The sequence below is a fragment of the Leptonychotes weddellii genome, chromosome X (genome assembly GCF_054177405.1).
Source record: "Leptonychotes weddellii isolate Sample4059 chromosome X, ASM5417740v2, whole genome shotgun sequence".
Lineage (NCBI taxonomy): Eukaryota > Metazoa > Chordata > Mammalia > Carnivora > Phocidae > Leptonychotes > Leptonychotes weddellii.
In genome coordinates this window covers 92,446,519-92,464,645 of record NC_138385.1, presented here as the reverse complement: position 1 = coordinate 92,464,645, position 18,127 = coordinate 92,446,519, and the positions used below count along the sequence as shown (strand labels likewise).

The following is an 18,127-nucleotide window of genomic DNA, read 5'->3' as shown; positions in this document are numbered from 1 at the left end:
AAAAAAAAAAAAAAAAGAAGGGATAGTTTGTGTAAAACCTTTTTTTTTTTTTTTACTACTATCGCCCTGGTTTTCAAAACAGACGTTTGATGAGATTTGGGATCTTAATGGCAGGGAAGATGGAAAGGATATATTGCTAATATTTGTCTAACAAGAAAGCAAACAACAACTAAATGCTGTAAGAAGACAAGTTGCTTGGGCTCAAACACATGTGTTCACAACACAATTCAGAAATACTCAGGAGGACTCCAACGGGCTTAATGGATGGCCACCTACCAAAACAAAAGGTGTATTAACAAGAAAATGTCAAATTTGAGAAAGCAAATTTCCTTTTGTTTCCCACCCAACTAAAAGAAATGGAAGATGAAACCACCACCAAAACATAACATTGTTTTCCCCAAATAAGGACAATCATGATGCTGGGTTAACAGTTAATTCTTTCACCCCACAAAAAAACAAGAAATAATCTCCATCCTGTCCTGTATCCTTTATATAGCCCTGTCAGCCTGAGATACAAATCTATTATGAGGCTACTTAAGAGTGTAAAAGGCCATGTTTTAAAACTTCTATCAGCTCAAGTGAGAAAAACCTTCTACTTCTATATTGAGCCACCATTAAAAGCAGCATTAGCACACAAAAAAACAAAAAAACAAAAAAACCCAGCAAAGTAACTGTGAACTTTCTCTCTGAATGGTACAAATATGCAAAATCCTGACCTTTCACCTCACTGATTATGAAACAACTATATTCTTCAACTTTACACAAATACAAAACAGGCTCTGGATATGCCAAAGAGAGATCTGAAACACCTAGCAAATGGAGGCTGAGGCAATGGGAAACCAAGCTGAAAATTGTGATACTCAGCATTAGACATGCAAGCTACAAGTAAATACAGCTCAGCCTTCAACGATGGGCCCACAGCGTGCAGAGTGTACGTTTCCCTAACACATGTACAAATAGGCAGAGAGAATGGTTTACTTCCTCACAGACAGTGTCAGGTCAATTTCAAAACCAACAAGCATATTCTTTTAACCCCTACCGCAGCTTCCTGCTTTCCACATGTCTATTTGTGTACAACAAAACGTTGAGGGCCTGGGTCCCGCTGCGTTTCACCAAGGGTCCCCTCCCAGAGCAGTCAGCCATACGCCTGTGGGCCCAAGCTAAAGTTTCAAGGTTTTTTCTTTTTAAAATTCCTTTGGCTGGCCATTAAAAAATGTATATCTGTGGATACACGTCAGAAGAACTCAGAAAAAGGCTGCTTAGAAATCCTTTGCTGGACTAAAATACACTGCTGTCTGAATCTGGGCGTAAGGTTCGAAAGAAAGACCTTGGTAATTAAATCCAACATGGGGAAGATGAACTTCTATGAAAAAGCCCATATCTGCCTTTAATAGGTAGCTATCTTTCTGTTTTATGTGGCAGTTTCAGATCCCAGAAGGGCAGCATTTTTTTTTAATAAATGACTTTGAGGATTTCATCCTAGTACCTCTTACTATTGCACCTCAAATTACAGTCTCTTGTTGTCCGTTCCAAAAAAAAATCCAAAACTTAAAAATCAGGCGAAAAAGGATGATGGTGTGACCTTTTAATGTCATGCTGATATATTTTCTCTAAGCTCCACCCCCAGCAGGATCATGTGATTCTCTGTGGAAATGTAACTTGATTTAACTAACAAACACTTTATTAGGACATTTTACAACCCTATAAAAGTCAGAGGATAACATATAGAAAAATGATAATTTTATAGTTTTCTGAGTACAGATCCTTTGCCTCTTTGGGGGGTGGGAGGATGGGTTAGCCTGGTGATGGGTATTAAGGAGGGCACGCTCTGCATGGAGAACTGGGTGTTATACGCAAACAATGAATCATGGAACACTACATCAAAAACTAATGATGTAATGTATGGTGCTTAACATAACAATAAAAAATTTTTTTAAAAATGATAAGGTGTGCTCCTTTTTTTTTTCTTCTCTGGTAGAGATGATAACCCCAGAGGTTAAGACTGTATTGTTCTCTAAAACACGAACCTGTTTTGAATATAACTTTGCAATCTTATTTGAACATCCCTTTCTGCACTGACTTTTTCATGTGTTCCTCATATCCTCACTGAATCAGTTTTGTGATTCTGCTAGTTCCCTCACTGAATGAGTCCAATAAAATTTTGACATAATAAAACTTTCTCTATCGGCATGTTTTCAACAATTTAAGAAGGAGTCTTTGATACTTCTTGGGCCCAACAATCAAATGGTCCCTGGGAGAGTGAGTTCCAGGCTTTAGGGCTCCTCGGCTGTCATGCTCACAGGGCAGCTACATGAAGACAACCAGATTCAGGCTGACTGGCTCAGCGGGCTAATGTGGCACAAACAGGGCTCCGACACAGGCATGACACCCCCAACCCATCCACGGAGGCCACAGCTTTAAAGAGAAAAAAGTATATACACTTAAAAGTGAGTGCGCAGCAATGCCACTCCCATGGGTAAATACACAAGAGAAACAAGGGCCTACGTCTGTAAGAAGATTTACACAAGAATGTTCAGAGCCTTTAATCATAAAATACCCAAACTGGAAACGACCTGAATGTCCATCAACAGGAGAACAGATAAACAAATGCTGGCATATTCATAAAATGGGATACTCTACAGCAAGAACAAAGTACTGATGTATGCAACAACATTTTGTTGTGCAACAGGGGCCGTACCTAAAAGAACACATACTTGTTGATTCCATTTATATGAAATTCAAATACAGGCAAGCCTCACCTATAATGATAGCTTACCTATGGGAAGGGGAATGACTTGGAAAAGGCATGATTCTGGAGGGACAGAAATAGGACTGATCTGAATGATGGTTACAGAGGTGCACACTTACAAAAAGAAATTCACCAAGAGGTACAGTTATGACTTCAGCATTTTACTCTATGTAAATTTCACCTAACAATGAATAATTTTTTTTAAAAAAGAGGAGAGAGAGAGAAAAATGGATTCTAAAAAAAGCAGGTAGGGAGAAGAAAGGAAAGGGGAATTTAAAAGGATTCTTCTTTCACGTGTACAGTAAATAAATAAGAACTAACTAAATAAAAGAAAAAGGAAGATAAACCCAAAAGGGCATGACTGTACCCTGGCTGGATACATTTACGCCTGCCAACAAATCTCAGCCCAAGAGCTGGCAAAGCCCAGGCATCTTCTTAAGAAGGGGGTGACTGGAATGGCTGGTAGTTTTCTTTTGAGAAACTGAGACAATACAGAGTTGAGGGTGGATACTGAATCCCAACACCTTGGGGGACCATGCTCCATAAGGACGCTGATTAAGGATCCGATAAATGAATCAAGAAAGCGCGTAAGGTAAGCTCTCTGATCGTGGCAACACTGGCATAAAGGCACACAAACAACAGTGGGATTCCACAAGACTCCCCAATTCAATCCAGGGACAAATTATTCTTGAGCTAAAGAAAGCATATGTAAACCCACTCTCCAAACCGCAAACTTATGCCAGTATGATTGTTATTACCTAAAGATGTATTTTCAGCTTCTAGAACCCTCTACGGCAGTTTGCGTTATTGTTAAACCCCACTGCATCCACCTACTAGGTTTTTCAATAATAGGCCTAAAACATTCCCAGTGGGTGAAGACTTGAAAATAGACTCAGCCATCTGAAAGAATAGAAGTTTCTTTTTCTGCCAAATGTGGCAGCCGCAAGTGGCGCAGCCCTAGCCGTTCCTGCCACATCCTTTCTGGCTCCGGTGGAAGGAGCACCTCCCTAGAGTGTGACTTCCTGCACTGGAAGTGCTCTAGCCGAGGGGAGAGCACAAGTGATTAGGCCCTCGGGCCAGGGGAAAGGGTGACATGGATGGGGACACACTCAGTAGGTGGCCAGCCACGTGCTAAATCCTGACTCCTTTAGTCCTCACAGTGGCCAGATGAAGTAGTCGGGCTCCAAAAAGGAAACAGATTGCACGCCCGAATTAGGTAATCTGAGGCAGGACTAAGAAGGAGACTCCCCCCACACACAACCAAGTGGGTGAGGTACAGAGAAACTGCGAGGCAAGAGGCGGGGCTAGAAACAGGGGATGAAGAGAAAGGAGCGTGGAGGAAGGGGACTTAGGAGCAGCCACCCTCTGGCAGAGGGACAACCCCGGGGGTAGCGAGCCAGCAGGGTAATCTCTGACCTGGCTGGCCTCCCTCCCTCCTGACCATCTCCTACCAGCATTCCCCTTGGGCCAAAGCCCAGGGAAGCCAGAGGGCAGGAGCCCGCCGTGGTGGCCCCAGGCCCAGCCCCAGGCCCAGCAGGGGGAGGAGGGTGGAGAGAGGCCCCTCGGCCAGGACCACATCACCCCGGGCTCACAGTGAGGAGCTCCCGCCCCCCAGCACCCCCTGAGCAAGGAGGAGAGGTTCCGAGCCTGCCTGGGCTCTTCCTGCACTGCGCTTCCCTGTCCTGGTACCTGCCAGCCCCCCCAAACGCCTAAGTAGGCGGCCCAGCCTTAAGTCCTGAGCAAAGTCCAACTCAGAAGTTTTCTGAGTCAATGGATTTCTGGTTTGGAATGAGGGGCCACTGAGCCTACAGGACATCAAAATAAGGCTTTCCAAATAGGGCCTCCCCCCACCCCAAAACTGGTGCCAACACTGTAGTCCCTACTCCTTCCCAGGGATGTCCTCTCTCCTCCCAAGTCCTCCCTTCCTTCCCAGAGTCTTCCTCTCTCTTTCCCACAGTCCTCACCTCCTTCCCAGGATCCTCTTCTCTCTTCCCCAGATATTCCTTTTTCTTTCCCATGGTCCTCTTCTCTCATTTCTTAGTCCTCCATCTTCACACCAAACCTTCCCCCTTTTGTCTGGAGAAATCGTCCTTCCCCACCAGAATTTGCTCAACTTCAAGGACAGTCCTTGTCCCAAAATTGGGGATTTTGTTTGGAAGGGCAAAATAATTCACCCCCATTTGCACATCAATTCAACAGAGTCAATCTGTAGTAGCCCAGATGTAATGCTTTCCTACTCTTAAAAGGGGAGAGAGCTGCTAGGTTCAACTATAAGGTAAGAAAAAAAAGTCTGCACTCCCACAACTATCTACAGAAAGTAAGTTTATCAGCATGTTACCAACAAAACTTCCCCCAGCCTTCTGCACAACAAAAAGAAATGAACAAAAGAACTGTTAGCAGGAACACTCTGAGGCAAGATCCTGAGGAAAGACACTGAACTGAGTTCCTATTTGTTCTACACTTGGGGGGCAGGGCACAGGTAGAGGGCCCAGGGGTTGGACACTGTTTTTCATCATCAATCCCTTTTCATAAAACCCTCCCATGTAGCCCTCGAGACTCTCTGACCAGGGCACCTGCTTCTCTAGGCCCAGCATTCCCCACACCACCTGCTCCCCACAGCCGCAGGTCTTAGGCATGGTCTGCTACCCCCCCAAAACTACAGCAGAGGCCCTGCGGATTTGTGCACACAGCCCTTCCTACCGAGAACAATCCAGTCTCCTCCAGCATTAGATAGAAAGTTTACGGTACAAAAAATTTTTAGACCTACTTGGTATTTCCCACTGGGAACAGCCTCAAGGTGACCCGCCTTTTTTTTTTTTTTAACCCAATCCCAACTATTATGTACAACTTGCAGTATATAATTTCTTAACATGAATGAGCTGCATTTTTGTAGTTAACCCCTAGATGATTTCTGCAAAGGGCATAATTTTCCAAACCTTACTGAAAAAGTAGATTTTATGCAATGCTTCATGACCATAAAGGGGAAAGAAAAATAATATAGTTCCTATCAAAAAAGCGATGTGAATATAAAGTTCGAAAACATAGCATAACTGGAATTCTACATTTAGTTTGATTGCTACTTGACTTAAATAGTCAAAACTACTTTCACCTCATTTTGAATGGAATGGAAAAGGGTAAAATTCTCTTAAAACATCAAAGCAAGTGAACAAGTACATAAATAAAAACAGTTTAACAAGCTTTATATTTTTCCAGCATTTTCTAAGTGACATAGTTTAAAAAGAGGACATTCTGGGCCTTAAGAAAGTGATTTCAAAATGGGTCTCTAGATAGTTGGTGCAAAGCTCTACATGCTCTTCTTGATAGCACGCAAGAGGTCAAACCATCAATTCATCCCGTAAGAGAGCCCATGAAATTCCTCAAGTGCCCCCAAAGCTTTGGTCAGTAGAACCCACACAGGAGACAGGAAAAGGGTTTCACGTTGTACTCACTCTTACAAAGTTGTCAGGGAACAAACCTCTCCTGCCGTTGATCTGTCCCTCCCACCAGCCTCCATCCTCCTTCCTGATGTTGGTGATGATCTCACCCACGCTGATCGTCAGCTCATCGTCGTGCTGGGCCTGGTAGTCAAATTCCACTATGGCCTCCACTGGAAGGAACAGGGACAGAAGAAAGAGCACTTTAGATCAGATGCTGCTAAGGCCCACCAGTCCTGGAAGATCAGTAGTCATATTAAAGGGAGTTCCCCTCTACCGATACTTAAAATAACAGGGCCCCACACAGCAACCTGATTTTGGTTAACCTGAGGCCTGTTGTACAGAAACCACAAAGCACAGGTCCGTGGTCAGGCACAGTCAGAGTGGCCTACGGGTCTCAGGGCCAGCAGGAGCTTCAGAGAGGAAATCACACAATGGCAGAAGGCCAACAATATCAGCACTCCCGGAAGGAGCACAGCATCCTTTCTCCAAGCGCAGAGAAAGTAGTTAACAGACGCAGATTTGGTACTTAGGTGCCCCCACCCTTGCCAAGGCTAACCGTGTGACATTAACTTCTCTGGGCCTCAGGCATGCAAAATGTGGGTGATAATAAGTGCCACTCTACAGAGAAAATGCCCCTCTCTCAGCCCCAACATGTGTAAGGACAGCTGGCACTGAGGGCCCCGCTGGCCAAGCCAACGTCTCAGACTGCTCACGCCTGCACGCACAGCTGCCCTCTCAACAGAGGGCCTCTCAGGCAGCAACACCATTCTTTAAAGATTTTATTTATTTATTTGAGAGAGAGAGAGCGAGTGCATGAGTAGTGGGGAGGGGCAGAGGGAGAGAGAGAATCTCCAGAAGACTCCCTGCTGAGTGGGGACCCAGACACTGGGGCTCAACCCCAGGACCCCAAGATCGTGACCTGAGTCGAAGGCAGACGCTTAACCGGCTGAGCCACCCAGGCGCCCCTCAGGCAGCAATACCATTTTAAAGCATTCTCCCAATCTGGGGTGATGTTTTATACTTAGTCATAGGGGGAGGCAACAGATGACACAGATGGGGCTTCTTGTTGACAAAGTACGGATGCACGTTAGCAGAGCTAAGCAATCCTGAGCGTGTTAACTTACCCATAGATGGATTATGCAATTCATCTACACTTTGGGTCTCGCCTCACACCCCCCTCAACCAATAAACCTCCTGTCCTTTTCCTTCTATATTTGCAGGTCAGTATGAATGAATGAATGGCAAATGAATAAATAGAACGGTAGCAAAAATTAGGTGAACCCTTAAGTAGTGAATTAGCAATTTAGGAATTACAGAAATGGAAGAGGAAAGGTTTTACATGAGCCCTACATGAAGCACACATACAAAAATGAACTCAGAATGGATCACAGACCTCAATCTAAGAGCTAAAACTATAAAATCTTCATAAGAAAGCACAGAATCAAACCTTAGTAATCTTGGGTTTGGTGAAGATTTCTTCAGTAGGAGACAAAAAAGCACACACGACTTTTGAAGTTTCAGTCCACTGGGGTACGTTTCCCGGAAAAAGGTTGGTAGGTGAGTGGGCCCCCCATCAAATGGGCTTTGCATATCCATTAGGGATGAATTCCCTAAGTGCTTCCAGATCAGAAGACCCTGGCTATCCAGACTGGCATGCTAACCCTTTCCATTCATGTCAGCAAACCCAGACAGTTCATCAGCACCCCAAAGTGAAATTTCCTTGCCTGGATAATTTTTTCACTCCAAAATTAGCTGGCTGACTTTGCTATCATGAATCTGGCCAGGATGAAGTTGAGTTGTAAACCCTTCTCATCACTTATAAACAAAAAGGAGGAACATAAGAGCATAAACAAAGCAACCTTTTCAGATTCTTCCTGGTTCCTGACCAGTATAAAGGCGGAAACACTTCTATTTTCTTGTCTCGTGCTCTGCTCACCAGCAGTTCAAATTAGCTATCACAACAATCAGAACCAGGTCAATAAAAAAACAACTTTCTTCAAATGACCTAGACAGGGACCTATTGAAGCTCTGCTATTGGAATGGACCCGACAGCAACCACTGTTTCTGTGCCCAACATTTTCCTGCATTATCTCATTTAATCCTCACAATGTTATGATGTTCATCTTCCCAATTAAAGAACCTGAAGCTCAGCAAAGCAGTTACAATCATTTTCTGAGCCAGTGTTCTCCCAAGTGTGATGAGCTCACTTCAGGGATTAGTTGACACGATGGGAAAAAAAAAAATTAGAACATCAATTCATTTTAATTTAATTTTAAAAAGAGAAAAATTCAACTTCGCGAATATTCCATTTGCAGAATGACACTGGTTCCTTCATCCAGCCTCTAGGGCCAGCCGTCGAGGGTGCTCTGCAGACAGGAAGCAGCCTGAGGGACAGCAGTGCTCTTGGACAAGAATGGCGGCTAGAGCCAGAGCCAGCTTTCAGCTACGTGAGGCCCCTGCAGTTCTCTGAGGCCTCCTGATAAAGCCTCTTTATGGCTATTACCTCTCACTAAATGGATGAAAGGCTTGAAAAGATTTGTGTTAAGAAAGTAGGGGTTGGGGGCGCCTGAGTGGTTCAGTCGTTAAGCGTCTGCCTTCGGCTCAGGTCATGATCCCAGGGTCCTGGGATCGAGCCCCACATCGGGCTCCCCGCTCGGCGGGGGGCCTGCTTCTCCCTCTCCCTCTGCCTGCCGCTCCCCTTGCTTGTGCTCTCTCCCTCTCTCTCTGTCAAATAAATAAAATCTTAAAAAAAAAAAAAAGAAAAAGAAAGTAGGGGTTGTAGAGAATACTCAACATGTGACCAAGTAAACAAGGAAATGGTGGAGCTGCCACTTTCTGCTCCTGGTATGAGCTCTTTGCCAGCTACATGGGGAGGTGAACACAAGGACAGGCCAACCAGGCCTTACAGGGAGATGACCAAAACCCTAAATTATCAAGACAATTTATAATACAGGTTGTTTTCCACCACTGATATAGGTGTAAATCACCTAATTATAGTATGGAACTATTGGGATTGCAAGATGTTTGAAAGTATGTACCTGAGCTATGAAGACAAACGCCTTCATTTTCTACCAATGTCTAAAGTCATATAATACTCAATCTTATGTGTTCCCCAAGTCCACTAAACCTAATAACAAATGTTTAGAAGCTTCTTTTGGATTTTCTCAATCAACCAGTACAGTAGTATATGCACATAAATATATACATGGAAATAATTACTTTTTTAATAATAGGTCTTTTTTTAACTAAGAAAAGGCTTGGAACATGGACTTAGGCTCCCCAAGGAGCCTATTAGCACTTGGAGATAAAAGCTCATAGTCTGTCTGATGGGAACAGGAAATTGTGGGGAGTGGAATGGGGGAGCAGCACATGGGACCTCTCTGTGGGGGGAGAGAGAGCATAGGAAGGCTGCTAAGGAGGAATCCAGTCAATAGTCCACCTAGATACTGAACTTGAATCCTGTGTACTTTGGGGGAGTCAGAATCCCATTAACTTCCAGAATAGTAACCTTGCTTCTTTCCTAAAGAACAAGTCTCACCTTCTCTGTTCTGTATGTGGGCCTTACCAAAATGAAGCTGGAAAGGGACGGAGAAATCTGCTTCAAGATGGTTACTGGGGAGTAAAGAGCTGCCAGCTAAAGTCGCAAAGTGATGAGAAACACACCCTGGTTTTCCTTCAGTCTTTCTTTTCTGTTTGATGAGCTCGAGGACACACCTTAATCAATGCTTACTGTAAGGAAGGCTGGGGATTAGGAATTAGGGGCTCAGGGATAAATAAAGCATAACTACATAATTTTTGAGTCCTCCCAGTATCTTATTGACCCAGTCTTTCCAGAGTTACACTTGTTTTATCTCCTAGACACTTAAGTCATCACATACGCCCTGTCTGCCTTCTGGCGCCAGCTGGGCCCCGACTGCCTCATATCACCCTCCTGGCCCCTCCGGCCCCCAGTCCTCCCTGGGCCCTGGCCTCAAGGCAATCCCCTGTGGTGGGGGCTGCACATGTGTCTCATGCTCCCAGTGAGCGTCTAAAGGCCTTCTGGGTACAGCTCACCCTTAGTTCTTACTTCTGTTCTCATTCTCCTATGAGCATCCATGACATGTAGTAGGTGCTCGGTAGGCCATGACACACCAACTGCTCAGCCTGCCTTTTATAATGGCAGGTAGTTCTCTGCCCAACCAAGTTGGTACCAAAATGCCAAGCGTCAATCACATTTTTGCAAATTGAGTCAGATTCTTCAGTGCACTAAGGGAGCTTGCTATTTAAAGACTCCTGTGGTTAATTCTTTTGTAACATGAATAATCACTTCCTGCTTTACCTTTCCTGTCAAGATGAATTTTTATATATCAGGTTGCTCTAAGAGGAGGAAACCTATGTATGGTTTTCTTAAGGGTTCATAAATCATGAAGCTGTGTCTCTCCTACCGCCTTGGAATGTTCTGTCCTGTGTTGTCCGTAAGCCTTTGAAAGGTTCTGGACTTTGGCTGTCCACTACAGTATCACCTGCCATATTTGGCGATTGAGGACCTGAAGTGTCGCTGGTCTGAATTGAGATGGGCTATAAAATACAGAGCAGGTGGCAAAGACTAATGGGGAGAAAAAGAATGTAAAATATCTCATAAATTTAGATTGATTGCATGTTGAAATGATATTTTACATATGCTGGGTTAAATAATTATTCAAATTAATTTCGCTTGTTTCTTTTTACCTTATGGACGTGGCTACTGGGACATTTAAAATTACATATGCAGGGCGCCTGGGTGGCTCAGATGGTTAAGCGTCTGCCTTCGGCTCAGGTCATGATCCCAGGGTCCTGGGATCGAGTCCCTCATCGGGCTCCCTGCTAGGCGGGGAGCCTGCTTCTCCCTCTGCCTCTGCCTCTCTCTCTCTCTCTCTCTCTCCCTCTCTGACTCTCATGAATAAATAAATAAAACATTTAAAAAAATAAAAATAAAAAAAATAATAAAATTACATATGCGGCCTAGTACTGTACTTTCGTTGGACAGAGATAATTAGGATAATACTTGGCAGACAGGAAATCAAGACCTCACATGTCATAAACACAGTCAAAATATTGACAAGAGCCCATGAGAAAGACTGTGTCCCCGAAACCCATTTCCTTGGCTTCAGGAAGTTGCAGGTAGCTGCAGGAATGGTAAAACATTACCTAAGATTTTTGTTAATGGTACCCTTTGGGAAACTACCTGTGGGCATGAGCACAAAATTAAAACACTAAGCTAAATAAAATATATCAGAGGTGTAATTAGGGCAACAGTAAACAAAATCCCATATTTAAAGACACCATAAATTACAAAACTTAAAAACGTCTCCCTGTCAGAAAAATACCCCCCTCCAGCTGCCTGCTCCTGCCAAAAGCCAGCCTCCACATGTTTGCTGCATCTGGCCCTGCTGCAAATGCTGAAGCTACGGTTAACCCATGTGTATGGACAGACAGAGCCATCTCCTTTAACACGCAAAACGTTGTCAACCACCCAGATCTCTGCCTTCACACTTGCTGGAATGTGTCCTCCCCCAAAGATGAAATGGCTGCTTTTTAACTGTCAGTTGGATGAGCCAGCTGCCAAGCACCTTCTCACAGCAAACTTCTCACGGTGGCATTTCAGAGGCCCCACTCTGTGACCCGGCCCCTCCCCACCTCTGTGCACTGAACTTCCTGTCTCCTGGCACCACTTAGCACACCACAAGTTCACGGTGGCTCGGCCCAGGCAGACTGCAAGCTCCGTCTGGGAAGAACCATTATCTTCTTCAGGTTTCAGATTTCTACCTCCCTTGTGGAGCATCATGTCCAGCTCACAAATATTTGAATAAACCAAGGAGCATGAAGGAGAATAAAAGTTTTCCAATTAATTTCCTTTATATACAGATAATGCCACAAACCTCTCATGCAGTTTTAAGCACTGGGAATTTCAGACGCGGGCACCTGGGTGGCTCAGTTGCTTGAGCATCCAACTCTTGATTTCGGCTCAGGTCATGATCTTGGGGTCAGGAGACAGAGCCCTACACCAGGGCTCTGCACTCAGCAGGGAGTCTGCTCGAGTTTCTCTCTCCCTCTCCCTTTGCCTTTGCCCCTCCCCCTGCTCTCTCTTTCTCTCAAATAAATAAATAAAACTTTTTTAAAAATTAAAAAATTAGGGGCGCCTGGGTGGCTCAGTCATTAAGCATCTGCCTTCGGCGCAGGTCCTGGGATCGAGCCTCACATCGGGCTCCCCGCTCCATGGGAAGGCTGCTTCTCCCTCTCCCTCTGCCCCTCCCCCATTCATGTTCTCTCTCTCTCTCTCTCTGAAGTAAATAAATAAAATCTTTAAAAATACATAAATAAAAAATATAGAATTTCAGATGTATAAGCAGCAAAGAAAACCATCAACAAAATGAAAAGGCAACCTATGGAACAGGAGAAAATCTTTACAAATTATATATCTAATAAGGGGCTAATATCCAAGATATATAAATAATTCATACAACTCAATAGCAAAACAAACACAAAAAAAACAAACAAAAACCACACACACACAATCTGATTAAAAAACGGGCAGAGGTTCCGAATAGACATTTCTCCAAAGAAGACCTACAGATGGCCAACAAGTGCATAAAAAGGTGCTCAACATCACTCATCATCAGGGAAATGCAAATAAAACCACAACGAGATATCACCTCACAACTGTCAGCATGGCTAAAATCAAAAAGACAAGAAATAACAAGTGTTGGTGAGGATGTGGAGAAAAGGGAACCTCGTGTTCCACTGATGGGAATGGCGCAGCTGCTATGGAAAGCAGTATGAAGGTCCCTCCAAAAATTAAAAATAGGACTACCAGGTGATCCAGCGATCCCACTCCTGGGCATTTATCTGAAGAAAATGAAAACACTTACAGGAAAAGATATCTGCACCCCTATGTTCACTCTTCCATTATTTACAAGAGCCGTGATATGGAAGCAGCCCAAGTGTCCATCAATAGATGAATTGATAAAGAGGATGTGGGACACATACATAATGGCATAATATTCACCCATAAAAAAGAATGGAATCTTTCCATTTGCAACAACATGGATGACCTTGAGGGCATTATGCTAAGTGAAAGAAAGAGCAAGACAAAGAAAGATAATTATTGTATGATCTCACTTATATGTGGACTCTAAAAAAAAACAGAAAGACATAAAGCTCATAGATCAAGAGAACAGATTGGTCGTTGACAGAGGCAGGGATTGGCAGAGGTGGGAGGGGGACATGAAAGGGGGGAAGGGGGTCAAAAGGTACAAACTTCCAGTTATAAAATAAATAAGTCATGGGGATGTAATGTATAGTATGGTGACCATAGTTAATAATACTTTACTGCAGAGGGGAAGAATGAAGGGGGGGAAATCGGAGGGGGAGATGAACCATGAGAGACGATGGACTCTGAAAAACAAACTGAGGGTTCTAGAGGGGAGGGGGGTGGGGGGATGGGTTAGCCTGGTGATGGGTATTAAAGAGGGCACGTTCTACATGGAGCACTGGGTGTTATGCACAAACAATGAATCATGGAACACTACATCTAAAACTAATGATGTAATGTATGGTGATTAACATAACAATAAAAAATTTAAAAAATAATAATATTTTACTGCATATATCAAAGTTGCTGAGAGTAACTCGTAAAAGTTCTCATCGCAAGAAAAAAATTCTTTACGTGTGGTGATGGATGGTAAATAGACTTATTGTGTTGATCATTTTGAAATACATACAAATATCAAATCATTAGGGCGCCTGGGTGGCTCAGTTGGTTGAGCGACTGCCTTGGGCTCAGGTCATGATCCTGGAGTCCCAGGATCGAGTCCCGCATCGGGCTCCCTGCTTGGCAGGGAGCCTGCTTCTCCCTCTGACCCTCCCCCCTCTCATGTGCTCTCTGTCTCTCTCATTCTCTCTCTCTCAAATAAATAAATAAAATCTTTAAAAAAAAAAAAATCAAATCATTATGTTGTACACCTGAAACTGTTATATGTCAATTATATCTCAATAGAAAAAGAAAAAGAATCATTTCACTTGTGAATTTTAAAGAATAATTTTTTGTTTTGTTCCAGTTGTCTGACTGAAGAAAGCATACAAAATCAAGAAGTAATTGTTTGCCAAAAAAGATTTCACCGAGAAAGGTCATGATTCCTGATCATTAGAGATAGAAAGAACATTAATTATCATCTTGTCAAATCCTTTTCTTAATTTTACAGATGAGGAACTGAGGCCTGGAAGTTTCCATGACTGAGGCATAGAGAGGATGAGAGCTAAACCATGGCAACGTCAAGGCTGGGACTAAACTTTTCCACATCATGGTCCCGGTGAGAGAGGAGAAGATACGAAGTGAAAGGGAGGAAAACTGAGACCAGAGAGATATAGACATCCAAGGCAACTGGGGTTTTTTTCCCTTTCATATGCAGCAAAGTTCCCAGAATACCCAGGAAAAATGACACCTGTCAAGAACATATAAGAACCTATGTTCAAATCTAATGAAATGGAAAGGAGATCAGTGCTTGCCTAGGCCAGGGAGTGACTGCAGTTGAATATAAGAGCTCTTACTGGGGTGACGGAAATGTTCTAAAATTAAATTGTGGTGAGGGTTTCACAATGCTGTAAATTTACTAAAATCATTGAACTGTACACTTAAAATGGGTAGAATTTTATACCTCAATATAGCTTTTAAAAATAAAAAGACTGCATGACGTATATTTTGGAATTTACGATTGTAGATATCACTCGTCCAGCTGGTTGACTGCCTTTGTGTCCCAGGGAGAGACCAATCCCCATTCAGAAGGTAAATCCGTTTGGGGGACCCTCCCCTCTCCCATGAGATACAGTTTGATGGGACTGCCCATGAAAATATCCCACCTCTGCCAGCACAGGACTCAACTAGGTCTCACAACAGCAGATGGAGCAGATCCCCCAGCAGGGCTCCCAAAAGAGGCAGGGATCTCTGCGTCTGTCTCGTTGCCATCTTTTCTCGACCTGAACTTCCAGCTTTTCTTCCATCCTATAAACCAGCCAGTGGCCCTCCAGTAAATCCTCTTCCCTACTACGATGGAGGGTGAGTTGGTTTCTGTTTCTTGCAACCAGAGAACCTTAACAGATACACTTCTACATCATCAACTTTTTGAACAACAGACTCTTCCCTATGCAAGTCTGCACAAGGCCCAGTTCTCACCATCCCTTGCTCTCTTGGTAGTGTCAAGGCTGAGGGTTTGGGGATCTGAACTTCCTGGGTCAGGGCCACTGGCCCTGTGAGGACCTCCAAGTCCAACAAAGCTGACCTCCACACCAGCACATTTACCTCTGGCATCTTCACAAACACACCACTAAGGAGACCATTCGGGGGCCAACAAAGGGTCATTCCTAAGGCCTGAAACTGTTAGAAACTGAACATGAGCTTCCCCAAGGAAGACAGGCACAGAACACAGACTCCACAGTGAACGAAGAGTCACTGGGCCTGAACTCTCTCCCCGGGCACCGTTTGCAAACGACATCTGCAGGGGCCCATCAGCAGCTCCCAGAACTGGGCCTCAGCAAGGAGGGGAAAGAGAGCCATCAAGAGAGAAGAGAAAGTAGCAGTCAGCTGTGAGAGGGGGAAGAAGGCCTGCTGCTGACCACCACCCTTGGCACTCAGGACACTCCTGTGACGCTGCTCACTAGGCCGGCCTCCAGGCCCATCTCTCAACGCGCCCCCCACCCCCAGTCCAAGCATCTTCGCAGAACACGTGAGCCGTGGGAGAAAGAACACAGGCCCTAAGCCTGGTAGGCCCGGGAGTGAGTTCCGGCTTAGATACACGCTAGCTGTGCACAAGGGGCCACACACCTCGCCTGAGTTCACTGGCTCTGTGCTTAAAACCAGGAGGTGATAGACCCATTGGGTTGCTACAACAATGAGGGATGATGCGTGTAAACTGCACGCAGAAGCTGCTCCATAAGCCAGAGCCACTAGCCTTACAGGTCTGCGTCGTGCTGCGAAGGGCTCCCCGCACATGTCCTCCCTCTCTGCTCCCTGGGACGGGAGCCCTTAAAGGGCAGATCTAAGCATCTCGTCGCCCTCACCGGGCGTCTGGCACATAGTAGGTGCTCAGCAAATGTGGGCAAGTGAGTGCATGGCCTGAGAAAGTGTTACTCCAAACCACAGCTTATTACTCAGCGCAATGAAATGCCATGACAAATGTGAGCCTAGTTGTTTGACTCTAAGGCTAGAGAAAGTAAAAAACCAGATGACCAGTTAGTCACAAAACAGGTTATGGTCCACTGGTCCAAGCCTCTCAAGTGCCACTGTGATCAGCCTCGACTCCATCCCCACCTCTGCCATCCCCCGCGCCTGACAGCAGAGGCACCGGGGGGCCGAGATGAGAATGCAGGGCCGTGGTTGGGTCGCCTGCTCCCTCAACCAGAAGTGCTTCACAAAGGCTGGGGAGTGAGTCCCTCACAGCCTGCATTTGGAAGCCTTGGCCTCACCAGGCCTCACCCAGGAGCCAGAAACAATGAATTATTAAACACTTCCCGACTGAAATTAACCCCTGCAAACCTAATGCACAGCTCTGTTAAGAATGTGCCTTCGAGGGCGCCTGGGTGGCTCAGTTGGTTAAGCGACTGCCTTCAGCTCAGGTCATGATCCCAGGGTCCTGGGATCGAGTCCCGCATCGGGCTCCCCGCTCTGCGGGGAGCCTGCTTCTCCCTCTCCCACTCCCCCTGCTTGTGTTCCCTCTCTCGCTGTGTCTCTCTCTGTCAAATAAATAAATAAAATCTTTAAAAAAAAAAAAAAGAATGTGCCTTCGATAGAGTGGAGAAGAATAACTCGGCCTGACAAAGATATTTTGTTGGTTTTTTTAAGATTTTTATTTATTCATTTGAGAGAGAGAAACAGAGAGAGCACAAGCAGAGGGAAGGGCAGAGGGAGAAGCAGACTCCCCACTGAGCTGGGAGCCTGACGTGGGACTCGATCCCAGGACCTGGAGATCATGACCTGAGCCGAAGGCAGACGCTCAACCATCTGAGCCACCCAGGCGCCCCCAAAAGATGTTTTTAAATAAAAAAGAAAGCACAGAGAATGTGTGCAGATGATTTTGCAGGTAAAAAAAAAAAAAAAAAAAAGAACTAGCAAAGAATCAAGACAATTGATTATGGTTGATAAGCCTATAGAGAGAATGGTTCTTACACAACAGTCATGGAAGAGAAAATAAACTGTACCTTAGAAAACCAGTTTAATAAAAAGTTAATTAAGTCAAAAACAGTTCAGCCACTTAAAGAAAACATAACCTTTTTTTTTTCAGTATAAGAAAGAAAGCACATGAATGTTGCTTTACATAAATACTTGACAGTTTTAAGTAACAAAATGGCTTAAGGATAAATAGATATGGCTTCCTCCTCCCCCAACTTTATAATGACAGCCTGGTTCTCAGATTCAAAGGCAAGACCTAAAGACAGGTACCTGATTAGAAGGTGATCCCTTATTTTTCTCAGTGAGAAGATCCAAAAGGTTTGGGGCCAACCAAACTTTAAAAAGAAAGCAGAAACAGTCAAATGTCTGCTTATACTATGTGTTAATTTAATTAGAGATTATATAAAATAAAATAATTAGAAAACATTGCTTCTTCCCTGACACCCACTCATGTCATGGACCAATTTTATTCAACAGACACTGCATGGATGGTTAGAACGCTTTGGTTATGGATAAGGTGTTGAAAATGTTTGCTTAAACTTCTTTATTAAAAATGAATTCTTGGGCGCCTGGGTGGCTCAGTTGGTTAAGCGACTGCCTTCGGCTCAGGTCATGATCCTGGAGTCCCGGGATCGAGTCCCACATCGGGCTCCCTGCTCGGCAGGGAGTCTGCTTCTCCCTCTGACCCTCCTCCCTCTCATGCTCTCTGTCTCTCATTCTCTCTGTCTCAAATAAATAAATAAAATCTTTAAAAAAAAAAAA

The 18,127-nt window shown here is 44.4% G+C and overlaps 1 protein-coding gene across 1 annotated transcript in view; it reads right to left on the bottom strand.

Moving 5' to 3' along the window:
• The window catches only part of SH3KBP1 (SH3 domain containing kinase binding protein 1), a 324,512-nt gene that overhangs the window by 266,211 nt on the left and 40,174 nt on the right, over window positions 1-18,127 (bottom strand). Inside the window, exon 2 of the mRNA XM_081807974.1 lies at window positions 6,199-6,356. Within this exon, the coding sequence (XP_081664100.1) occupies window positions 6,199-6,356 (158 nt within the window). The remainder of the gene's footprint in view (window positions 1-6,198; window positions 6,357-18,127) is intronic.